Source organism: Bos mutus, chromosome 19, assembly GCF_027580195.1.
Source record: "Bos mutus isolate GX-2022 chromosome 19, NWIPB_WYAK_1.1, whole genome shotgun sequence".
In the NCBI taxonomy this organism is placed as follows: Eukaryota; Metazoa; Chordata; class Mammalia; order Artiodactyla; family Bovidae; genus Bos; species Bos mutus.
In genome coordinates this window covers 782,490-801,771 of record NC_091635.1, presented here as the reverse complement: position 1 = coordinate 801,771, position 19,282 = coordinate 782,490, and the positions used below count along the sequence as shown (strand labels likewise).

The 19,282-nt window shown below is 47.9% G+C and overlaps 1 protein-coding gene across 1 annotated transcript; it reads right to left on the bottom strand.

Annotated features, from left to right (window-relative positions):
• Positions 1-1,787: 1,787 nt before the first annotated feature.
• APOH (apolipoprotein H) lies at positions 1,788-14,528 on the bottom strand. Its single transcript, XM_005899328.3, has 8 exons — positions 14,465-14,528; positions 13,684-13,860; positions 12,385-12,481; positions 11,120-11,196; positions 9,896-10,084; positions 6,438-6,617; positions 3,937-4,134; positions 1,788-1,843 (listed from the first exon to the last, which is right to left on the bottom strand). The coding sequence occupies exons 1-8, from the start codon at positions 14,526-14,528 to the stop codon at positions 1,788-1,790; spliced, it is 1,038 nt and encodes a 345-aa protein (XP_005899390.1).
• Positions 14,529-19,282: the final 4,754 nt, after the last annotated feature.

The following is a 19,282-nucleotide window of genomic DNA, read 5'->3' as shown; positions in this document are numbered from 1 at the left end:
TATTGGAAAAGCCTCTGATGCTGGGAAAGATTGAGGGGAGGAGGAGAAGGGGGCGACAGAGGATGAGATGGTTGGATGGTGTCATGGACTCAAAGGACATGAGTTTGAGCAAGCTCTGGGAGATGGTGGTGACAGAGGAGCCTGGTGTGTTGCAGTCCATGGGGTCACAGAGAGTTGGATAAGAGCGACTCAACCACATTATTGTATATTTGTGTGGAACTGCTCCAATAGAAAGGGGGAGAAAATGGAAGATCGTTCATCACAGGAGCAAAACTCTTAACTAAGAAGACAGAAGATGGGGTCCCGGGCATGAGGTTTGCCCTTAGATGGGATCTCAGAGTAAGGAGAAAGAGCGCAGAGAACTCGGTACTACCGCTGAGGTGACAGACTTGGTCGTGCAAAGACTGAAGGGCCTTTCCTATTTTCCTGGTGAAATAAGAGCGGGATATTGTCTGAGAGGGATGGAGGGTGGCTTGAGCAGGGCTGAGAAGACACAGCCGTGTCGGGGAGGCGGGGCGAGAACCAACTAGAGAAACGAGGCGGCAATCTTGCCGGGCACAGCTGAGCTCGTGTGACGTTCATGCTCATGGATCAAGGCGGGACCTAATAGCGTAATTGTGAAGTTCCTTTTTTTCCAGCAATGTTCAGCTGCTCTGGTGCAGGCATAGGAAACACAAGCTGAGCCTGGGGTGCGGTTTGCCAGCACCTCCTACGGAAGGAGAAAGGGGCAAGGAAGTTAAATATAGAGAAAGGAGCAACATCGGCGACGGGCCAGAGGCGTGTTGGTGGACAGGGAGAGACGCACAGGCGTTATGTAAACCAAGCTGTCCCAGTCCAGACCCAGTTCTACTGGCCTGAAGGGCTATGCACTTTGTTTATCCTTTACAGTGATACTTCTCAAAAAGGCAGTTATCTGGGGACTTGGTTACAAATGCATATTTGGGGGCCAACCTCAGAAATTCCAGTACATCGCATTTTTTCCTTTGTGATTATTACCAGGCGATACTGATGCTGGGGTCTATGGACCATTCTAAGAAAACAATTGCATTGCAGTTGTTTTGAGTGAAAGCACTTAAGAGTAGAGTTAGGGAGAGGGGAACTGGGTAACCAGGTAATTATTTACACTTTCCATTCACAGCTGTGCGAGAGCAGTGTTCCAAATATTTGGGTTTCTTAATTTGGCCACCAGATGCAAAGAGCTGACTCATTTGAAAAGATCCTGATGTTGGGAAAGATTGAGGTCAGGAGGAGAAGGGGATGACAGAGGATGAGATGGTTGGATGGCGTCACCGACTCAATGGACATGAGTTTGAGTAAACTCCGGGAGTTGGTGATGGACAGGGAGGCCTGGTGTGCTGCAGTCCATGGAATCGCAAAGAGTCAGACGCAACTGAGAGACTGAACTGAACTGAACTGATGTGAAGAGCCAACTCACTGGAAAAGACTGATGCTGGGGAAGATCGAGGGCAAGAGGAGAAGGGTGCGGCAGAGGATGAGATGGTTGGATAGTATCATGACTCAGTGCACATGAATTTGAGCAAACTCTGGGATACAGTGAAGGACAGGGGAGCCTGGCATGCTGCAGTTCAAGGGGTCACAAAGAGTTGGACATAACTTAGCAACTGAACAATAGCAAGCAAAAAAACATAACTAAAAGTAAGCTACCATGCGGAGTGACACTGCAATGGCTGACACGGTAAATTCAGTCTCTTTATTTTTCCGTTTCCATCAGATTCTCAGACAGACACATATAAGCATGACATTTAATTTTCAGTGTGAAAACCAGCTTAGCATGGTTTTACGTCAGATGCATCCGTTTTCCAGAAAGCTAAAGAACTGTGCTCTGTTTGGGGAGAAAAAATAAATAAATACTCTAAGAGAAACAATCATTTCTTAAATTTGTTAAATAGCCAAGCCAAATCAAATACATTTTATAAACGTGTAGAATAAATCTAATTATATGAATGAAAGCATTCCATGTGAGGTTTAAGTGATTCGAGAAAACATCAGGGGAAAGATAAAGCAATCATTTCCAAGCGAGAAAATGAAAAGTTCTATATAATTCTGACACTCAAGATTAAAAGAAAAGCTGCATCAGCCCTGTGTTTATTCCCCAATGTACCCACAGCACTCATTTGTCGGCAGACTGTAGGGGAGAGCAGCCTGAAGAAACACATTAACCAGCCCTATTTGACTTTTTAAAATCACCCTCTGCTAGTACTTTTTCTGCCAATCTGTACTAGGATTATTTGTCAGTTTTAATATGTAACACGGAGAAGGCAATGGCACCCCACTCCAGTACTCTTGCTTGGAAAATCCCATGGATGGAGGAGCCTGGTGGGCTGCAGTCCATGGGGTCGCTAAGAGTCGGACACGACTGAGCGACTTCCCTTTCACTTTTCACTTTCTTGCATTGGAGAAGGAAATGGCAACCCACTCCAGTATTCTTGCCTGGAGAATCCCAGGGATCGGGGAGCCTGGTGGGCTGCCGTCTATGGGGTCACACAGAGTCAGACATGACTGAAATGACTTAGCAATATGTAACATCGCACCAGGGCTCTGCTGTATCTTGAACAATGACAATTTATGCAGTGCGTTTCTAACTGTTTGTAATTAGAGTGAAAAGAACGGTCACGCTTATCATTGAGCACTCACCATATGTCCTGTGTAAGATTTCTAGTCATCAGACCTATGAGGTGGGTATTGTTTGCTGGTTCTCATTTCCTCCTGTCTCTAGCTGCCCACTTCTCAGACCTCTCTCTTCCCCAGTCTGCTCCCATCTGTGTCCTCTGCCAGCTGATACAGGCTAACAACATTCTAGAAGCATCTCTAAACCTAGATACAATCAGCTTCAGCCTCTGGCTGGCTCCTCCTTTGTGGTAACAAAGGTATTTATTTAGACCTGAAACTGATGGCTTAAATGCTGACCATTGTACACTCCTTTATCTCACACAAACACAGGGTCATCTTTCTTTAAATGTTTTGCTCTAATGAATACTTTTCTCTAATGGGTACTTTTCAAACTCTAGGAACTGTCAAAAGAGGGAAAGAAATGTTAGATCTGTAAACCAACGACCACTGACTTGAATTACTTTGTAATTTGGGGTGAGTTCATTATCATTTGGGCTCAAGAGGTGGTAAATATTACTATTCAGTATTCCTTTCAATATCATTATTATTATTCACGCATAATCTGGAATTAGACACCATGGCATAATTTAACACTCATCAAAGAAAGCCCCAATCCTGACTGAGTTTTAAGGAAAAGAATCGGAAAGGAAACTGGAAATACCAAATGCAGTTACTGTTCATCTTGCCGTTTTCTCCCGTCTAACCCTCCTTTTAAAAATCCAGTGGCCAAACTGACATGGCTTCTTTTAGTCATTATGTGTCAATCATAAAAGTGCAGATTGTGATTACTCGACTGTTAGAAAGAACAAGTGATGCCTTTGCAGCGACATGGACGGACCTAGAGATGGTCACACTGAGCAAGTGAGGCAGAAGAAAAAGTGTCGTACGACAGCCCTTATGTGTGGAATCCAGAAGGAAACGATACAAATGAACTTACTTACAAAGCAGAAACAGAGGTAGAGAAGGAACGTACGGTGGCCAGGGGAAGGGATAGGGAGAAGGGATAGTCAGGGAGTTTGGGATGGACATGTACACACATCTATATTTAAGATGCATAACCAACAAGGACCTCCCGTACCACACAGGGAACTCTGCTCAGTGTTGTGTGGCAGGCTGGATGGGAACGGAGCTTGGGGGAGGATGGATACAGGCATATGTATATGGCTGGGTCCCTTTGCTGTTCACCTTAAACTATCACAACATTGTTAATCAGCTATATTCCAAAACAAACTGAAATATTTTTTAAGTACTGATTATGGCCAGGGCAAGGCAGATGCCAGCTAAACACTCCAGCATTAAACTCACCCTTGAAGCATTTGGGAATCTCGATGGTGCCGTCTATGCACTGAGCATCTTCTGTGTAGCTGCACTTCTTTTCCTTATTCTTGCAGAAGAAAGAAACTTTTTGGCCATGCAGCATTCCATTCTTAAATTTGTTCTGGATAGCTACTCTCTCTCCTTCGTATATCACAGTAGCTCTTTTAACAGATAACTTACAAGATGCTGAAAGAGACAATATTTATAGTCAAGACAGGACTTCACTTTCTCTTTCTTAAAGAGAATGTAACATCAGAGCCACTGGATGAGTAGACCTGAAACCAATGGCCCAAGAGGAGGAGATTTTAAGAAGGTGCATCGTGAATAGCCTCAGCATCATTGCCAACTGAGGTTCTTTATCAGCAGGACCATGAACCGTGATTTCCTAGATCACCTTTTCTTCGCCTGGAGTAGCCAGGTGAGAAGGTCAGAGAAGAAGCATCAGGTGCTCTGCTTCCCTGATGGTCCAGTGGTTAAGAATCCGCCTTGCAATGCAAGGTCGGTCCCCGGCCTGGGGAGACCCCCACAGGCCCCAGAGCCCGTGCTCAGCAACCAGAGAAGCCACCGCAGGGAGAAGCCTCACGCCGCGTCCCAGAGTAGCCTCCGTTCACTTCTAGTGGTTCCTCCTTCTGGTAGCAACTAGGGAAAGCCCACACAGCGGTGAAGACCTAGCATAGCCAATAAATAAATAAACCGTTTTTTTAAAAAGCACTTCTCCAGATACACACATGGAGAGCACAAACGTATGGTTCCTGAGGGGCAGGAAGCGGGTGGGAGGAGTTGGGAGACTGGGGTTGACACATATACACTGTTGGTACTTTGCATAAGATAACTAATGAGAGCCTGTTGCACGGCACGGGGAGTCCACTCAGTGCTCCGTGGTGACCTCGTGGGAAGGAAGTCCAAAAGGGAGGAGACGTGTGTCTCCGTGTGGCTGATGCACTTTGCTGTACAGTAGAAACACACAGCATTGTAAAGCTCCCATACTCCAATAAAATGTGTTTTAAAAGACACTGCTGCTGCAGGTAAGCCTCCCCTGCCCACTCAGCTCCCATTCACTGAACGGGCGCACCCACCCCCGAGCCAAGTGAGTGTTGCTGGTAACACCTGACAAGTGTTCCCTTCTCTGAAAAACAGCCTTCAGCCACAGAGCGCCTCCTCTCCCAGGAGAACGTGCACGTCAGCCCAGGGGCAGGGAAGTGGGCAGCCCAGCCCGTGCAGATTCACAAGGGGATCAAGATAAACAAGTCCCCTCGCCTCTCCATGGGATCAGCGGCCCTGTCCAGAGCCCCCCCGGGGATTAAACTGAAGTTACACTCTAGCTGAGCCCACATCCTCGTTCCAGACATGGGCCCCGTGTCTGCAGCACCAGCATCTCCTGGGGACCTGGTAGAAACGCTAGTTCTCAGGTCCCACTCCAGACCCAGCGAAGCAGAGACTGTTGAAACAAGCCCTCCAGGCGCTTCTAACGCGCAGTGTCCGGCTCCATCCTACCTGCCTCACTCTGTTTCCTGAGGCTCAGTAAATCAGCTGTGTTTGAATCCCTGTCTCAGGCTCTGCTTCGAGGAGACCCCAACCTAGTCATTCTCCATTTTGCCCAATGTCCTTCCAGCCCACAGCAGCCTGAGCAGAAGCACAGCGCCCACCTGATGCTCTCTGCACAAGCGCAACACGGGCCAGACCAAGGAGCGATGACGCCAAAGGAGCCAACTTCTCAGGGAAAAGATGCCCCCAGTGATGATCCTTCAGGTGAGAGGTCCTGGCACAGAATCAGGCCAGCTTCAAGCTGAGTAAGCGGAGAAACAGAGGTGCAAGGCAGCCCCTGAGGCCGTAAGACATGGAGAGAGTAGCTGTGGTTCCTGACTCTGAGTTCCCGTCCTCATTTCCCCATACTCATGGTCTATATGATCGCCCGTTGCCCGTTTGTAGTTAATCACCATTTCCAGGAACTCTCTTGACTGTGTGGTGGGGTTTTGCCCCGGTGAGAAGAGTCTTGACTAGAACCAAGTTAAACAGGATGGTCGTGGGCCAGGACATAAAAGCAGTTGTAGGAAGCCCACACAATCTCCCACCGCGTTACCAAGGCTGACAACAGAACGCTCGTCTCGCGCAGTCAGGAGGGACCTCCTGGTGGCCCAGCGGTTGAGAATCTGCCCTCCAGTGCATAGGCTGTGGGCCTGATGCCTGTTCAGGAGACCAAAAGCCCACACACAGCAGGGCAGCTAGCCTGCATGCCAAAGCTACAGCGCCCGAGAGCTGAAACTGAGACCCGATGAAGCCAAAAATAAATAAATGAATAAAGTATATAGTGTTTAAATCGTACACAGGCTTGCTAGGCGTGAAGCTTCCCCGTGTTCACAGAAATCCCCGGAGCTGTGAAGCCACTCTGAGAAAAAAAGTGGAAAATGATTGGAACAAGAAAACGGCAAGTAAAGGAGATTCACGGGATGAGTCTGCAGGCGGTTTGAGCCCTTACCCACATCGCATACCTTTACAGCTTGGCTGTGCAGACCAGTTTCCGAATTTGCTGCATTCTACTTCTTCCGGTCCATCCAAGGAATACGTTTCATGGCAGCCAAAGGTGGCGGTGTCCTTATAGTAGAGCACTGGATTTGCAGGATGGTTCACAAACCCATTGTCTGGTCTTGATGGGAATGGGCATCTTACTTCTAAAAAGTTTAAGCAGTAAGCCATGTTAGCATAAACAGTGTGGGGCCCGGTGATCACAGAATGGTTAGGAGCTCCTCTCTTACACCCGTGAGTCACTGCGTGATTCCTCTGATTTCCCCTTTATCTTATCCTCGTGAGACCCTGGGCATTAACAGAGAAACAACAAGACTTTGAAAGTAAATTAATGAGTTACCAAGTTCTTTGGGCTTTCGTATAATCACAAGGTATTATTTATTGCAAACTTCATCTGCACACCGTCTAAGATGGTGGGTTTGAACGAAAGAAAAGTCTGTGCCTTTTAATCATCAGACCATGAAATTAGAACACAAAGACTCCCTCCATGCACAGTAGAGCACTATTGTTTGGGTTTTAAATGTTAAACCCAATTCTGATGATTGTCTTCAGACCATACAAGAAGCCAGCACGGAGCACGGAGGAGACAAGCAGTGCTGCCCCCTGGCCTTAAGACCCTGGCGCTGAAGTCCGAAACCCACACCCGTCTTTGTCGTCCTCGTCCAGTCACTAAGTCTGTCCAGCTCTTTGTGACCCCATGGACCGCAGCACGCCAGGCTTCCCCGTCCTCCACTGTCTCCCAGAGTTTGCTCAAGTTCATGTCCATTGAGCCGGTGATGCCGCCCAACCATCTCATCCTCTGTTGTCCCCTCTTTATCACACTACAGAAAACCAGGCTGGATGGAGGAGCACAGAGCTTTTGGAAGGTAGTCTAATGCGATGGTTCAAGGATACAAAATCCAGGGACTTCCCTGGTTCAGCGGCTAAGACTCCACGCTCCCGAGTTCCACCCCTGGTCAGGGCACTGGATACCACATGCTTCAGCTAAAAGATCCCCTGTGCTGCAGCTAAGACCCAGCACAGCCAAATAAATCAAATGGGTTTTTTCAAAAAGAGTACAAAATTCGAAGTTGGACTGCTTGGATCAGTTTTGGTTCTTTAGCAAATTGAGTGCAAAGGAATGTATGAGTCTATAATAAAACTAAAGAGAAACAGTCCATGGGAGAAAAACTTTTCCCTGTAGAAGAATTCCAGGTAATAAATATCAAGGACAGATAACATGAGAAAGCCACCACTTTGCAACCATCAGGGCCTCAGCTGACTGAGTCCCGGGTTATCAATGACTGCTCAAGAGCGGGTGTTCACATAGCCTCAAACTACCACCCACAGGCTGCGTACTAACTCCAAAGAGGAAGAGACGCTCTTTTTCACCAAGAGAAGAAGGGTGTGCCCCCGTGACCACAGGATCGCGTCACGCCCGACAGTGCTGGCTGACAGCAGTGCCTTCTGCTGAGAGGGAGTGCATTCCTAAAGAGTGTTAACTTGAGTCTAATCATGAGTAAATAAGCAACCAAATTCACATTCTGGAAACTTCTAAAGACATCCAGCATGCACTCTTCATAAACATCAATGAAAGATGACTGAGAAGGCAGAGGATCATTCCTAACTACAGGACTGCAGCTGCTGCTGCTGCTGCTGCTGCTGCTAAGTCACTTCAGTCGTGTCCGACTCTGTGCGACCCCATAGACGGCAGCCCACCAGGCTCCCCCGCCCCTGGGATTCTCCAGGCAAGAACACTGGAGTGGGCTGCCATTTCCTCCTCGTAAAGCAGACTAAAGAGACGTGACAACCAGACACAGGCGTGGTTCACGATTAGATTTCACACAGAACAAAACGTGTGTGTAAAGGAACTTCTGGATCAGATGGGGCAATTTGCATATGAAATAAATATTGCTAATTGTATATGATTGTTTAAATTATTATCGTAATTCCAAATATGTTAAATATCTTGGGTACAGGGATAACATAGGAGAATCTCATTGTTATTAGGAGGTTCATGCTGCTGAAGCGTTCATGGGTAAGTGTCATGATGTGTATAACTTATTTTCAGAAAATTCAGGGGAAAAAGCATGTCTATAGAAAGAAAGAGAGAGAATGTTACAACATGCTGATGGCTGACATATCAATGTAAACTGCTGAAAATAAGAAGAAAAACAACCCCTTGAAGAACCCACTACTTAGGACTTGGGAGAATTAAATGAGATGACACATGTGTGAATAGCAGGACACCAGGCCCTGAGTTAAGTCCCGCAGAAGGTGCTAGGGATCAGTAGTAGCAAGAGCGTCCCTGTGCTACTTAAGTACTTCTGGAATCGTTCAGCAGACGTCTGTCCCATCCACTGCGCGTGAGTTAAGTCCCGCAGAAGGTGCTAGGGATCAGTAGTAGCAAGAGCGTCCCTGTGCTATTAAGTACTTCTGCTGGAATCGTTCAGCAGACGTCTGTCCTGTCCACTGCGCGAGAGGGTAACAGTCTTCAGTGCCACTCCTCGTGTGCATGATAAATTCTTTACTCTACCTGCTCGTTATGCAGTGGACAAATTCAAAGACAGTAATGGGACTTCCCTGGTGGCCCAGCGGTTAAGACTCCACGCTCCCGCGGCAGGAGGCACGGGTTCCATCTTTGATCGGGGAAGATCCCACATGCCACATGGCCAATAAACAAATAAATAAATATAGCAACGATGATTCCAATTAAAGGAGAAAGAATTTTCATATATATTTTTAAATTGAATATTCTTGTGATTCTTAAATTTAGGTAAAAACTACAAAAGCTTATATCGATCTGATCGCAACCCAGTTTTTCACTTTAAATCTCTTGAAAGTAAAGCAAAAGCGTTAGTTACTCACCTGTGTCTGACTCTTTGCAACCCCATGGACTGTAGCCCGCCAGGCTCCTCTGTCCATGGGATTCTCCAGGCAAGAATACTGGAGTGGGTTGCCATTTCCTCCTCCAGGGGATCTTCCCGACCCAGGGATCGAACCCAGATCTCCTGCATTGCAGGCAGATTCTTTACCTTCTGAGCCACCAGGGAAGCCCTAATCTCTTTGGACTTCCCAGTTTAATCCAGGCGTCTCTTCACCAACCTCACTGTAACATTCAGCTGTCCATGCTCACGCCCTGTTCTTCCCTGTCCCCGCCTCCCTGGCTCCCCCTCCTGTGGCAGGCTGCACTGTCCCCCACTCCACCCCCACGTCCTCCTCCCAGGAGCTCTCCCAGGCTGCTCCAGACTGTCCACTGCATCACCTCTCATCACCCTGAGCTAGAAGCCAGGGCCCCCTCACCTGGTACCCTCAGCCCCAGGCACAGGGCAGAGGCCACGGTAAACAGGGTCATTCAGAACCCTCTGGAGAGCGGAATGTGCAGCCCCCTTCAGCAGCGAGGCCCTGCACTCCCACGACTGCTCTGCCGTATCGTGGCACCTACCCCTGCATTCTGGCAACTGCGTCCAGTTCCCATGTTCCGTGCAGGTAACGGTGTCATTTCCAAACATCGCGTGGTGTGGCAAGCACTTAAAGACTGCCTTGCTGCCATAGAAGGAGTTGTTCCCAGCCAACGGCTTGTAAACGCTGAGACTTGCAAACTTGGGTATGGGTGGTGGAGGGCAGGTTATAGCTGAAAAAAAAAAAAAAAAAGAACTGTCATTTGAATGGAAATAGCTGAGTCTTTTTTTAAACAAAATACTCTTTACAGAAAGGAAAAAATCCAAAGATTAACTTGAGAAAATGCAAAATTCGATCAAATGCCAGGATAACCACAGTCCATTGGAGAAGCCAGGGAAGAAAATGTGATCGGAAAATCAGATGTCTGGGCCGGCCAGAAAACTGAAAAATGAAGGGGATTTAAGTGTTGCCATCGCTGATCTGCCTGTTACAAGACCATGTTGCTTAGGCGACCAGACGTCTTGGAACAAAACACTGCCTTGAAGACCTTTCTCGGAGTCAGAACTGGTGAAGGGCCTCACCGAGCCAGCATCACGCGGTAGCTGCTGATGGCAGCTCGCCACTGCGACGTCTGCGTGGCACCTTGGTGTCAGCGCCGATGTGTCTGCTCCCACTGAATACCTCCCGCTTTTGTACCCTCTCTGTGTGGCGCTTGCACAAGTGGCTTCACGCAGGGACTCAGAGGTGGGTTGCCATCCTGACCTAAGTGATGTAGAGTTTCAAAGCTCAGGCCAGGGTGTGTCACTCCAAAGGGGCTGGTTCACCTTCCAGAGTGGGAGACCAGGATGGGGCTTCCCTGGTGGCTCCTTGGCAAAGAACCCACCTGCCAGTGCAGGGGACATGGGTTCGATCCCTGATCCAGGAAGCTCCCACGTGCTATGGAGCAACGCAGCCGGTGTGCCCAGCAGCCTGTGGTCTAGACAGAAGCCCCTGCCAACGGAAGCCCGCGCACCGCAATCAGAGTGGCCCCACTCGCCGCGATGAGAGAAAGGCCCACGCGACCACCGAGGCCCAGCACAGCCACAAAAATCAATAAATAAAATCATTTTAAGAAGACATCAGGATGAACAGTCCCAAAAGAGGTGAGCAGCCACCTCAGGGAGCTGGGACTGAGGGGTTTCAGGGTGTAGATCTTGTATTGATAAAACCAGGAACATCCCAGGCCAACCAAGCGGTCACCCTCCTAGAGCTGGACCCGGAGACTCACGGGCACAGACAGGAAGGTCTGGGCTCCACTTCCCTTCCGCAGTGCATTTCGCAGAACTAGCTCCTTTCAGATAAAACCTGCGGAGGGAAAATTGAACCCATTAAATTACAGAGTCATCCACCCCTGGCACCTCAAATTTTTTTCCATCGAGCAGTGCTGCAGATGAATACTATTGGCTTCTTTTCCATCTTAGAATACTGTTTTCCTGAGAGGCTTAAACTCCTCTAAGGCTCAGCAAGCCTCCCAGCCTGGGGCTTCAAGGCAATTGCTGAAGCAGGAGAGGCTCCCATCACCGCTGGGTGTGGAGGCCCACCCTCCCTCCCAGTCCCCAAACCCTTGGTCCCCAACCAGCTGGTCAGGGTATCAGGGTAACGGCTTCTAATCCAAGACTCACGTCTTTTTTGGGAATCACAAAAGTGAATCACACCAAGTAATCTCTAATACTCATTTTCTGAGAGCCTGCTGGCCCAAATGTGTAATAACAATGCTGTCTATTAACATTATAAATGTGCCATTGTCCTTGAAGACAATGTATTCAAGATCACTCATCAATAAATTGGTGTTTCCGTTGAAAGGACTGCCTTTCTCTTCCACACACAGCATTTCTTAATCTCTAATCACAAACCAGGATCCTCAGTGAAATTCTGCCGCTTCCTTCCCTGGGAGGCAGCCCTGGTGAGAAGGAGGGTGTTTCTACACCACCACCCTCAGCCTTCTCCGCAGAATTCTCCTGCTGTGTGCTCAGTCCTGTCCGACTCTGCAACCCCATGGACTGCAGCCCGCCAGGCTCCTCTGTCTATGGGATTTCCCAGACAAGAATCCTGGAGAGGGTTGCCATGTCTTTTTCCAACGGATTTCTCAACCCCAGGGATCGACCGCGCCTTCTGCGTTATTAGCAGGCGGATTCTTTACCACTGAACCTAGGTCACGGTCCATCAAATTAGCCTAAAGCCCAAGTCTGACTACTAGAATACTTTAACCCCCAAGCCAAGATTTTATAAAGAATTATCACCTGGCTTCAATAATTTCAATGTACTCCTCGTATGAGTAGCTAATCGGGTGCAGGAAAATTAGATAGAGCATCAACTTCGTATTTCACTGACTGCTGTATTCTCCACCCCACCCCCAACCCCACTGTGGATTTTTATTCAGTGATTTGTATTCAGCAAGTGCAGCCTAAAGACTAGAAATAAAATAGGGGCCGGCCTTGATGTTCAGCTTAAGGGGGCAGGAAAGCGCGGCCTCTGTGAGCCAAAAGTCCTTACCCCGTGTGGCAAGAAAAGCTGATGGTGTTGGGATACTCAAACGTTGTATAGCGTACCGTTCCGTTTTCTAAGATCCCAGCAAAAGGACATACTCTGGCTGTGATTTAAAGATAAAAACATCATTGTCTAGTTGCAGAATTTCCTGTTAAAATAAAAATGTTTAATCTCATTTCTATCTTTTGATCCAGTGATGCTAGTGATAACTATTTTCAGAAGTTAACTCAAAATAATCTAAGTGACACACGCACTGAGGCGTCCATCGTGTTGTTACTTCTTGTTTGTTGTTGTTGCTTTTTTTGATGGCGGGGCATGCAGCTCACGGGATCTTAGTTCCCAAACCAGGGAGAACCCACGCCCCCTGGAGTGGACCCACAGAGTCTGAATCACTGGCCCCCAGGGAGGTGTCTGCACATTATAACTGTTAGTCACAAAGACAAAAATCGAACAGTCTAAATGTTCGCTTTGTTGTGGTTGTTGAGTCATTCAGTCGTGTTCTTCTCTTTCTCCTCTTTCTCGACCCCGTGGACTGTAGCCCGCCAGGCTCAGGCGAGAGTACTGGAGTGTGTTGCCATTTCCTTCTCCAGGGAATCTTTCTGACCCAGGGATTGAACCTGCATCTCTTGAGTCTCCTGTGTTGGCAGGTGGATTCTTTACCGCTGAGCCACCTGGGAAGCCCCTGATATTATATATATATATATATATATATATATATATATATGCATAATATTGTATATATTATGTATAACATTGATATAATATGTTTGTATTTTATTAGAAATATAATTTGAACATCATATCTACTTCTCTTTTCACATCTGCAGTGCCCCCCTCTCCTTTTCTCACACCAAGTCTCTTTTTAAAATCTCCCCTGGCTCATTCCAGTCACTGTGGCTAATTCCCATCTGACCTTTTGTAACCCCATGGACTGCATCACGCCAGGCTCCCCTGTCCACCACAGTCTCCCAGAATTTGCTCAGATTCATGTCCATTGAGTCATCGATGACGTCTAACCAACTCATCCTCTGCCCACCCTCTCCTCCTGGCTTTTGGAAAACAGCACTGACTGTCCGCAGTCTCTCCTCCCATGAAGCCCACCCCCACTGCCCCCCGCCCCGCGGCTCTGCTGGCCTTCTGCGCCCACTGCCCCCCACCCCACGGCTCTGTTGGCATTCTGTGCCCACTGCCCCCACCCGGCGGCTCTGCTGGCCTTCTGCACCCAGAGCTGGACAAGGTCGGTCATCTCCCCGCCACGTACAGGATCTGAATGAGCGGGGAATGTGGGGAAGGAGGCTGACTTACGCGTGCATTTCAGCGTGTTGATGGGCCAGAGTCCTGTGAGCGGGCATGTAAACCGCCGGATCCCTCCCCGGGACACGTAGCCCGGCTGGCAGGAGAAGACTATCTGCTCCCCAGGCTCATAGGCCCGTTTCAGTGGAACCACCGTGGAAAACGGTAGCTCATCTGGCTTGGGGCAGGCTGAAACAGAACACAGAGCAGTTGGTTGAGAAATCCATATTTGCCTTTTTAAGTTTAGCTGGCCCACACAAACGAAAAACATTTAATGCTACCAAAACACTTACCCTGAGTTTTGCTACAAATACTTGACGTGTGCCGTACCCCAGCTAAGCTCCTCACCAGCTTTTAAAGGGGGCTAGGTGTGTTATCCCCATTTCCCAGGCCAGTATACTGAGGCTTAAAGGAGCTAAGTATCTCGCCGAGGAGTTTAAGCATGGCTTCATCAAACAATAAGCACCAATCCAGTCTCCCCAGGATCCACCCTGAAGAGAATTTAGCTAATCCCTATGGGCCCCTGACATTTACCAGAGGGTTGGGTGTGTGCTCAGTCACGTCGGACTCTGTGACTGCATGAACTATAGCCCACCAGGCTCCTCTGTCCGTAGGATTTCCCAGGCAAGAACACTGTAGTGGGCTGTCACTTCCTTCTCCAGGGGATCTTCCTGCCCCAGGGATCGAGCCCTCGTCTCCTGCATCGGCAGGCAGGTTCCTTACCACTAGTGTCCCCTGAGAAGCCCAGGACTGGATATGCTTTTTTTTTTCCCCAAAAGCCATGAGTACTCACTTCGTCCTGCAATAGCAACGTGGCAGAGAAACCCCGACAGCAAGATGAGCACTGGGGGAAGCATGGCGGGTGGGTCACGCCGGCGCTGCCAGAGCGGCTTTCCTCTCCCAAAAGGGGAGCTGTAAATACTGAAGTGCTTACATATTAACTATCTAGGGGTGTACTTTTATCTCTGTAAATAGAAGATAAAGGATCACGGTTCGAAAGGAACTCCAAACCTACCTTCTTTAATCATTTACTTTTCATCTTGGTGAGTCTGTGTGAAATCTTCATGGACGGTTTCTGTCTTTACCGCACTTATGTTAACGGTGCGGAGTGGCTCGTTCTTGCCTCTGAGACCGTCCTGGTGGCTCCAGATTGCTCGGCCTCTGGTCCAGACCACCTGGTGTCTGTAGTGCTGGCTGGAAAGCCCGGAGCTGCAGGACCTGCTCCAGCCCTGGCCTCGGCGTGTAAACTGAGGCCCGTCACTTACTCTCGGGCTTCCTCTCCCCACCGCTGAAGTGACATTCCCTGCCCCAGGTGCCTGGTTCTAAAAGACAGTTTCACAGACGCAGAGGGGGGTTTTAACTCCTAAAACCTGAGCTCGGCGTCTTTTCTAACAAACCAAGGGCTTCCCCTTCTGCCTTCAGTAACACGACCCTTCTGGTAGCTGCTCTCTGCTCTCACACCAGACAAGCACAAAGTCCTGCTCATCCACGCTGAAGCCTTCTTTGATCTGTCTCAACAGACTTCTAGCTCTGCTTGGGGGACTGGAAGGTCGATGTAAAATTACAAGTCCGGACGCTAAGAAGTACAGGAGAGCGGGAGAGGACGGGCAGGTGTCAAGGATGCTCTCGAGCGGGCTCAGAGGGGCCACTCAGGACCCCAGTTCTCATGTCATTCACTCTCAGGGGCTGAATAAGCACGTGGACAATGGCTAGACGGCATATAAAAACAGGACTCTGACCACGGTCGCTGGAGCGACCGGGCGGGCTAGGCCCGCCAGAGAGAACCAGGCGAGTTGCTGTGATGAATCACGTAGGGTGTCCGACTTGCCCCCACAAAGCGCTGCCATCAGGGCCTACTCGAGGCTTTCCACTTCATCTGCAGTAAAGCTTTCCCGCTCCTTTAACTGATTCTGGGTCTCTGCCAAACATGATGATGTCTGACTGCCTTCCGATAGCAAGCTCTGAATAAACAGCTTTGCCTGTTCTCATTTGGGTGATGGTGTTTTATACCCAAGTCTGAAGTTCCCGGAGACACATTGGTTTGAGACATGTTCTTGGCAGACAGTGACTCTTGAGCGATGCTAATGAACGTGGTGTTCCGTGGTGAGGAGAGCAGTGTGCTGCCGCCAACATAAAACAAGGCTGGCCCTCCCTCTCACGATGGTCACAGTCTTCTCGCTCTTTCACACACACACACACACGCACACGCACACACATGCACACACGCACACACATATGCACATGCACACACATGCACACACGTACACACACGCGTGCACACACACGCACACACACTCCAACTTCCTTTTCTTTTTTTGTTTTTCAATTTTTATAATATCATGATGGTTTCTGCTGTTGAACAACGTAAAAGCAGCCATAATTATAAATATATCCCCTCCCCGCCCTGAGCCTCCCTCTCTTCCTGCCTCTAGGTCATGACAGAGCACCAGACTGGGCTCCCTCTGTTTTGCAGCAATTTCTCCCCACCTGTCCACTTTATCCCCGATAATGTATGCATATTGATGCCACTGATACAGCCATTGTAGGGAACACTGTGGAGAATCCTTAGAAAACTAGGAATAAGGTTACCATATGGCACAGCAACCCCACTACTGGGCACGTTCCCGGCTACCTCTGCTAAAAAGAAAGATGTTTGTTTTCTAGATCACCCACAGGCTTGGGGTTATTGTGGAGAATTTCTTCAAAGAGTGGAGAAGAGAGAAAATGAATGAAAAGGGCCAAAGTGTCCTGTATAATAAAGAGCTGAGGTGGATGGAGGAAGAGAGAGAGAGACCTAAAGGCTGGGTATCGGGAAAAGAAAATTTTGAGAAGTTTGAAATTGAGAAGACAACATTTTTGGCAGCAGATGCAAACTGAGTGCTGTGCTGCGCTGTGCTTAGTCACTCAGTCGTAACCTAAGTGCTGTGTGTGCTGTGCTTAGTCACCCAATCATATCCTAAGTGCTTTGTGCGCTGTGCTTAGTCACCCAATCATATCCTAAGTGCTGTGTGCGCTGTGCTTAGTCACTCAGTCGTAACCTAAGTGCTGTGTGTGCTGTGCTTAGTCACCCAATCATATCCTAAGTGCTTTGTGCTCTGTGCTTAGTCACCCAGTCGTATCCTAAGTGCTGTGTGCACTGTGCTTAGTCACTCAGTCGTATCGTAAGTGCTGTGTGTGCTGTGCTTAGTCACTCAGATGTATCCTAAGTGCTGTGTGTGCTGTGCTTACTCAGTCGTATCCTAAGTGCTGTGTGCACTGTGCTTAGTCAGTTGTATCCTAAGTGCTGTGTGCGCTGTGCTTAGTCACTCAGTCGCATCCTAAGTGCTGTGTGCACTGTGCTTAGTCACTCAGTCGTATCGTAAGTGCTGTGTGTGCTGTGCTTAGTCACTCAGTCATATCCTAAGTGCTGTGTGCGCTGTGCTTAGTCACTCAGATGTATCCTAAGTGCTGTGTGCACTGTGCTTAGTCACTCAGATGTATCCTAAGTGCTGTGTGTGCTGTGCTTACTCAGTTGTATCCTAAGTGCTGTGTGTGCTGTGCAGTTGTATCCTAGTTGTATCACTAAGTGCTGTAAGTGCTGTGTGCACTGTGCTTAGTCACTCAGTCATATCCTAAGTGCTGTGTGCACTGTGCTTAGTCACTCAGTCGTATGCTAAGTGCTGGGCTGCTCTGTGCTTAGTCACTCAGTCGTATCCTAAGTGCTGGGCTGCACTGTGCTTAGTCACTCAGTCGTATGCTAAGTGCTGGGCTGCGCTGTGCTTAGTCACTCAGTCGTATCCAACTCTGCGACCTCACAGACTGTAATCCACAGACTCCTCTGTCCATGGGGATTCTCCAGGCCAGAATACTGGAGTGGGTTGCCATGCCCTCCTCCAGGGGATCTTCCCAACCCAGGGATCGAACCCAGGTCTCCCACATTGCAGACAGATTCTTTACCATCTGAGCCACCAGAGAAGCCCCAAACTAAGTGATAGACACTGCGAGGACCAGTGATGAGATTATTATAAAAATACTTTTTGAGTCATTGACAACAGCTCCTATTTGCCAGCTACAGAACTTTGGAAAATGATGCAAAAAACAGTAATAGCAGGAAAATGAAGAAACCACTAAATCCAAGTTAGTTCGAGAGCTTTGGAGGAGAATCATGTGGGTTTTTTTATTTTTTGGCTAATAAAAATTTCCTTTCTTTGTAAAATAAAATACAAACATAATGGATGGTAATCTACAATTTATAAATTATAATTATTATTGCTATTAATTCTAAGTGCCTCACCACTTGAACATGTCAGAATTACAAGATGTTCCCAGAGTCTGCACAGACACACACACGGGTCCAATGAAAAGCCTGTGATAAGCCTCAGGACGAGATGCACTCATCCGCCCCCCAGTCTGCCATGTGCTTTTGCTGTAACTTTACACCAGCTGGGTGATGCGTAGTCGTGTCTATCTTCCTTTCCATATGGTTTAACTCACACCCCAGCGATAACTCAGTAATATGATAACCACAGAGCCGACTGATAATTGATGTTAAATGACATTTTAAAGACACATTTAAACTTGCCATTAAAGTTTAATTTGGCAGAGCAAATGGAAAGACCATTAAGACAAAAATCCAAGGAATTTTGACAAATCAAGTGCCTGCTTTGTATTGTTAGGGTTTATAATCATCACTGAAGAGTAGACAACCCTGGGATTTAGTGTTGCACGTGGGATATTATGTTTTATTAACCATGAACAAGAATACAGAGCCAAATAGACACTTGGGTTGAAGAATACAGGACAGTATTTGTTTCACAAGAGACCTAGGACCTTGCACTTAAAATTCTTAATGACTTGGGGGAGCGGTGAAATAGGTGACAGGGATGAAGAGGTAGAAACCTCCACGTATAAAATAAGCACGCCCTGGGGACACAGCAGAAGAAGTGTGGCTGAGAATGCTGTAGTTACTCTGCATGGGGGCAATCCTCTCATAATCTGTGCTCACGTCAAATCACCATGCAACATACCTGAAGCTAGCCTGATATCATATATCAACTATATCACAGTTGTTTAAAAAGGGGAACATTCTGAGTGACTTTATATGCTTTCCTGCTCTACTTTGTAAATTAACTAGCAAGACCTAGACTCAGAGTCCAAAGTTTTGTATTCCTGAGATCACGTTGCATCACATGTTCAAAAACTTTGTTTACTTCACAAGCAGAGACTTTGACCATAACATCAAACATTTAGCAATAGTTTAGATTTTTAAAAAAAATTTTGAAAGCTGTCTCTTTCTGGGTTAAGAGTCTAACTACTATTCACCAATAAGCCCTCAGTGGAAAGATGCAGGTGTCTTTGCTCCAGTGATAGCAAAGTGGATCAGGAACTATGAGCACATTCACAGAGAGGCTGAAGGCACTTGTCGAGAGCTTCATGGGCACGGCCACGTGTGTCTAGAAATGCCTGGTTAGCTTGTGTCTGCACTGAGACATCTGTGCAAATTCTGGGACGGCCTGCTTGCAAACTGCCTTCACCTCGTAGCAACTCATATCTCTGTGTGCATAGGTGCCTGCTCAGTTGCTCAGCCATGCCTGACTCTTTGTGACCCCATGAACTATAGCCCACCAGGCTC